General features: G+C 36.6%; 1 protein-coding gene across 1 annotated transcript; it reads left to right on the forward strand.

Annotated features, from left to right (window-relative positions):
• Positions 1 to 420: 420 nt before the first annotated feature.
• Positions 421 to 5,498, forward strand: LOC131029657 (uncharacterized). The gene is made up of 2 exons (XM_057960231.2): positions 421 to 1,661; positions 4,962 to 5,498. The coding sequence occupies exons 1-2, from the start codon at positions 705 to 707 to the stop codon at positions 5,109 to 5,111; spliced, it is 1,107 nt and encodes a 368-aa protein (XP_057816214.2). The 5' UTR covers positions 421 to 704; the 3' UTR covers positions 5,112 to 5,498.
• Positions 5,499 to 6,086: the final 588 nt, after the last annotated feature.

Here is a 6,086-nt window from a genome sequence, read left to right on the forward strand (position 1 = left end):
ATGTTATATCATAATATTAAATCAATTCTATAATAATTAACTAGATTTATTTAGTTATGATTAATGCTAATTTCCTTATATTTTTATATTAATATATAAAATTTATATTCACAATTATTCTACTATAAGGCAATTTGTAATTGTAGATTTGTCTCTACAATGAGATGGAAAATATAACTTAAAATTAATAGGAATCCTTTCTTTTTAAAAGTATAGATTTTGAATGGTGAGAATACTTTTACCACTTTGATAAGAATTTTTTTACCACTTTTCAATCATCTAAATTTTAAGATTTTTTCTAATTAATTTCTATTTCTATTTATAATCTCTTTATTTGCAAATTAATATTTGTTTTACTTAAATTTTCTTTGAATCTACATAAAACCGCAGCATAAGGAATTTTTTTTTCTTTTCTAGGGGCTCTACAAACTGCTGAAAAAGTTTTCCTTTTAGCTCAACTTACTCTGGTCATGTACACAAATTTCCAAATCCAACTTCTGTAAACCCTTAACCCCAGCTAAACCCAATGCGGGCCAATCAAACTCCACAGATTTAAACCCTAAGCTCAGTGGCCGTTGTAAATAGAAAGCTATGAGTCTGCAGAATCTCATCTGTAGGGTATTACCAAAGCAAGGAAGGCTATGCACAGAAATGGTTAAAGCCCGCAGCAACCAACTCTGAGTTTGTACGCAATACAGGGAAAAATGCAGGACAGCAGAATGTATTCTCATGTTCCGCATGACATGAATCACATGGCATTATATTTTACTCCACCAGCAGCAGCCGCTTCATCTTCAGAATTTGGTTATGAGCAGAGATTAATAGAGGATGTTCGCTTTTTGCATTCGTTGTGGCACCAGGGTCCTCCACCTAAGCGACAACGCGGGGTAAATATTCCCCCTGATTTTGAAGAAGAGGACACATCAACTGAATCCAAATCCGAACCCCTGTGGGAGAAGAATAGGCAGAGCGGAGAGAAGCAGCAGGGAGAAGAGTCGGACTGGCAGACAGTTGAATTTGGCGCTGAAACCCTAAATAGCCCTGAGAAAAATAATGACGGCAATTGGAATCCCGATTCATGGGAAACCGCAAAGCCCAGCTCTCAAGCTGAATGGACGTCGGCTACCCAGAAGTCCGAGGGGATGCTTTTCACCGAGGAAGAAGAGCGTCAATTGGCCCATCTGAGAATGCAGAACAGGGCCACCCGAGCTTTCAAGGACTTCTTGACCAAAGGTGGCAAGGGCAAGTCCTCCTCCAGCGATAGCGAGGACGATACGGATGATGATGATGATAAAGATTCTGATTGTGCGCCGTCCGGTGCTCACGCTAGAGAAGTCTGCGCTGAGGACTTTTTTGACAAGCTGTTTGTGCAGGATGAAGAGCTGCGGAGGTTCTATGAGCAGAATTGCAATTTTGGGGCCTTCGAATGCCTGGTTTGTGCTGCCACTGGTGCCAAGGCGGGGAAGAAGTTTCCAGATTGCGTAAGCCTCATTCAGCATGCTATGAAGATCATGAAGACGAAGAAGAAGGCGGCACACCGCGGCTATGGCCGTGCGGTCTGCACGATGTTGGGATGGAATGCTGACCGATTGCCAAGCATCTCCAAGCCTAGTAGTCTAATAGCTCCCCGTGGATGCATTCCTCCACCAGATGAAGTTAAGGTCAGTAATTTAATATTTTTCTTATTCTCAGTTGTAGAATTCAGTGGTTTAATGTTATACATTTTGTTTCAGAAAACTAGATTTGAAATTTATAATTGAAAGACGGGATTGCCTGTAAAGTATCTTTCCTAGAGGTCACCCGGCTCAGATCGTATGGGGTCCTTGTATTTTCTCTCAACAAATGGCTAGATATATCTTCAAGGATTGGAGCTGAGTTATTTATTATAGGATCATTTTGAGGTAAATGCTTTTGACTTAATTAGGAGTCTTTTGGAGTGAAATGGTCCCATAGGATATGAAATTTTCATCTAGCTCCAAATTTACGACGTACAAGTTTTTTTTAACGAAAGTTTAGGAAGTATGGAGGCTGTTACATTCCCATATAGAATTATATACTTTTGAAAGGTTTTAAGTTCTGTGTTAGAATTTATAGCAGTGTTACAAGACTTGGACTCACCTCAGACTGGGCAAATTGATATTTGTCCTAGACTTGGACACTGTACCCAAACTTCGCGAAGACTTGACAAATTGAGAAAACCATGAAAAATAAGGATTTATAAGTATTTAAAACTAGTTTCACGCACTCTTTAATAAATAAACTTTAAAGTCATAATAAACTAATCAATTAGGAGCTACTTTGATCACATACATAATCATTCATCGATCACATGAGTATAAAAGTGGATTTTAGCGGGAAGGAAACAACATTTTTAGACATGTAAATATTGTCAAGTCTTTAAGGTGTACAAAACTCATAGATTATGATATCTAGGGCATCTAAAACAAAAATGACAATATGTAATCATGAGCTATAGTAGAAAGGAGCTTGTATTCTTTAGCCCAATATTACTAGCACTATGTGGAGTCATGGTTGTATCTCAAACAACTTTGCAGTTGCTGCTACAACCTTAAGAGCATTACTTAGCATAGGTTTTGACTTAGCGAACTAGAAATATAAACACAATTTAATTACTATGAAGTTAATTGAAAAAAAGTTGGAAAAATAAAGAAATGTTGATCGTTCATCCAACATGGCTCAAAAAGATTTGCATTTCTTTGTTCTTTAAAATTAGAGCAGGGATTTGGGAGTACTGCTCCAATGGCATCAGGGGATAGTGCTGCGAGAGGCCTTGAGGGTTAAGGTCAAGGGATGCCCCTTGTGGGGATCCCCAAGTGGGGTCAAGGGGAAGCACCCCTTATGGAGTTTGAGAGTAGTACCCTTGGCATGCTCCCTTTCACGATACAAGGTGGGGTTGAGGGGTGGAGCCCCTGCCACTGAGACCAAATTATAGCTTTGGAGACCAATTAAAGTCTTTTTGTTTTTCATTTTACTTGTTGTGCTATGTTACCGGGTTCGCCACTTTTGGTCCACACACCCAAACCGGGTTCAGGTTGGCCCGGGGGTTCACTTGGGTACACCTTAGGTATGTACCCAGGTGTTTGGGTTTGCCAGGTACGAACCCAGGTACAAACCTGGGCGTATCCAAAGGTGCTGAGCGCCAAAACATAACAAAAAGACATTTTTGACCTTTTTTTGCTTCCAAAAATCTTAAAATGTCCCTTAAAGAACCCCTTCTATCGTTGGTTTCTCCTCACGCATAGATCAATGATCAAGTAGCATACTATTAAATGTATTTAGTTTTATAATTCTGAATTTTAAACTGTAAAATAATCTTGAATTTTCTCTGTAGTACCTTCTTGGAAAACATCAGAATGCTTTTTTAAAGGAACCGTTAAATAGGGAAATGGCTACCTGGAGGATTTATGTTACTGAGAATTCATTTGGAGAAATTTACAGTAACTAGTTACTAGTCCCTTGAAACTGAACAAGTTTTTAGGATTGGATTCAAAATTCATTGTACATTTTCAGAATATATTCACTATTATTATGCAATTTTTTCCTACTAGATTGTGTGAGAAGGGCTTGTAAATTCTCACTCTTCCCTTAAGTGTGCAACTAATTACAAGGTCCAATTTTAAAGGACAAGTATCAAGTTTTTCTATAATTTTGAACGATTCATGTGGCTAGTGACTAGGGAGTATTGGGGCTTATGAGCTTCCATCCTTCCTATAGCGTGCTACTAATGTAAGATTCAATTTAAGGACAAGTTTCAAATTTTTCTTTTCTAGTATTTTGAAGGATTCATGTGGTCGCCAGCAGCAACCTCTACAGTGGGGTTCGGCTGTCTTAAACTAGTGGTTCTAAGAGTGTGATTTTTTTCTTATGGGAAATTGTGGGAGTCTTTAGCATAAAAAAGGTCCTTAATATTAAATTATATTTGAAAAAAACTAAAAATCCACTGGCAGGCTGCTGCTTGGCAATAAATTTGTGAAGAAGCCAACACTGAGAGTTTTTTCTTGCTTAGATTCTATTTTTCCCTGTAACAGCTCTAGCAACTTACATGAGATCCCATGGTCAGTGAAAATAGGAGCAGTAATCTTGTCCATGGGACTGCTACCTTAAATGTTATGAGGATGTCATGTAAATTAAGCTGAAATAGATTCAAATCAAGCAGGTCTTCTTTGCTGGATTGATCTATATCTTTCTACTTAAGTTTATTTTGTGATCCTAAAGACATTAAATAAGATTTGGAGAAAAAATTATATTCCCTTGGACATCGATTTAATTATGTTATCAAGGCTATGCTGAATGCAGTATGGAAATGCAGTCATATGGCAAATTGTGAGAATTTAAATTTTATTAGCGAGGGTTGTTTTATACAAAATTGAAACAAAGATTATTCTGTGGCTAGGAAGGATGTATTTAACTATGGGCTTCAACTCTGTTCACTTGTTCTTATACCAGTTATTGCCTTATTTTGGCTTGCCAACTACTGGATCTGGGTACATGCCAGTTGTGGTTTAACAAATGAAGGAATGGCAAGGTGGTAGATTGGATAATATTTATTTGGGATTTTTGCTTAAGAATCTTTTTCCTTCAGTGAATGGGGTTTGCAAGATTTTTACTTGTGCACTTGCTAGGTATCTACAATTGACAATTGCTGCAGTCTTGCATGGACTTTTCTTTGTTTCCTGTCAAATCAGTTTTTAAAGATGCAACATCCAATTTAATGGGTTTTGCATTTGATCTTTTGGCCTTCTGCTTTTTGGCTGATTAACTGTGCACAAGTTTTGTCCAGCATTTAAGACCATCTTCTTAAAACCTATTCTTATTTTGATTGTGCTGAGACTATATTTTATTAATTCATCTCTCTGTTAATATTTTCTTGGGAATCAGACATAAACTTGCTGACCACATTATTGCGTTTTGCTGACATGCTTTTTATATGGATTCTTCAGGTGCAAGATCCCGCTGAAGGGGATGACACAAACAAAACAGAATCTCCGGAAGGGGATAACACAAACAAAACAGAATCTGATTTGAACGCGGAAGCTTCTGACGACAGTGATACCAACAGTGTTGAAGATGAAGAACCTGCTTCTGAATGATTTACATGTTCCTTTTACTACAAATTTTGAGGGGAAATGTGCAATTTATGAATTTTGAGGCACTTTAGTGAAATGCCCTTCTATTGTCGTGCATAGGGTGTCTATAGTTCAATGAACACAAGTCTTGATGTTCTCTTGGTTTTCTTCTGGATAAAGTTTATACTTCCTACAGGTCGTTGGGTTTGTAGCATGAAATGAGTTCAATCTTGTTCCACCTTAATTTATAGGTTGGGAATTAGAAAACCTCAGAAAACCTTAATTAAGGAAATGTGTATTTGTTTAATGTGTTATGGAGGACAAGAACATGTTGAGGAAATTTTTCTTTAATCTTGGAAGATGTAAATACATTTTTTTTTACTATTAAAAAGAAGTCTGTCTTTTAAATCATTAACGTTTTGCCACTTTAACCTAGTAGTATTTATAGATTTCTTTCTCATGTAGCATATAATTGTCACTAAGAACTACAATGCATGTGTTCCGTATAGAAAATATTTGACTTTTAGAATTCAGATAGCATTATGATGTCATTCATTAGAAACAAAATTTGGATTAATCATCAGTAATATAGACTGACAAAAATGACGCTGCTCTCCACCAATACCAATGTTCTATTTTACTTTGCTAATGATATTGGTATTATTTCAAGTGTCTTACTATTTTGTGCTCTATATGCTGAATCACATGGTATTTATATTTTATTTCTTGGATGACACAATTGTAAAATCAAATGAAGCATGCTTACAAGCACCGAGCATTTTGGAATTTGTCCATTTTTTATTGTTAGCTGTAAAAATATTAGTTGGGTTTATTTAATGACTATGGTAGTATGGAAATCTATTGTCTTTCTGCTGGCATCAGGAATCGTTGAAACTGCAGAAACATCTGTCCGAACTCTGTAAATAGAAGCTAACAAGTTCTTAGGCTTGTCATCTATATTTTTAAATATTTTAATTTGCTTTAACATTCTTTAAAGAG

The sequence above is a fragment of the Cryptomeria japonica genome, chromosome 7 (assembly GCF_030272615.1).
Source record: "Cryptomeria japonica chromosome 7, Sugi_1.0, whole genome shotgun sequence".
In the NCBI taxonomy this organism is placed as follows: Eukaryota; Viridiplantae; Streptophyta; class Pinopsida; order Cupressales; family Cupressaceae; genus Cryptomeria; species Cryptomeria japonica.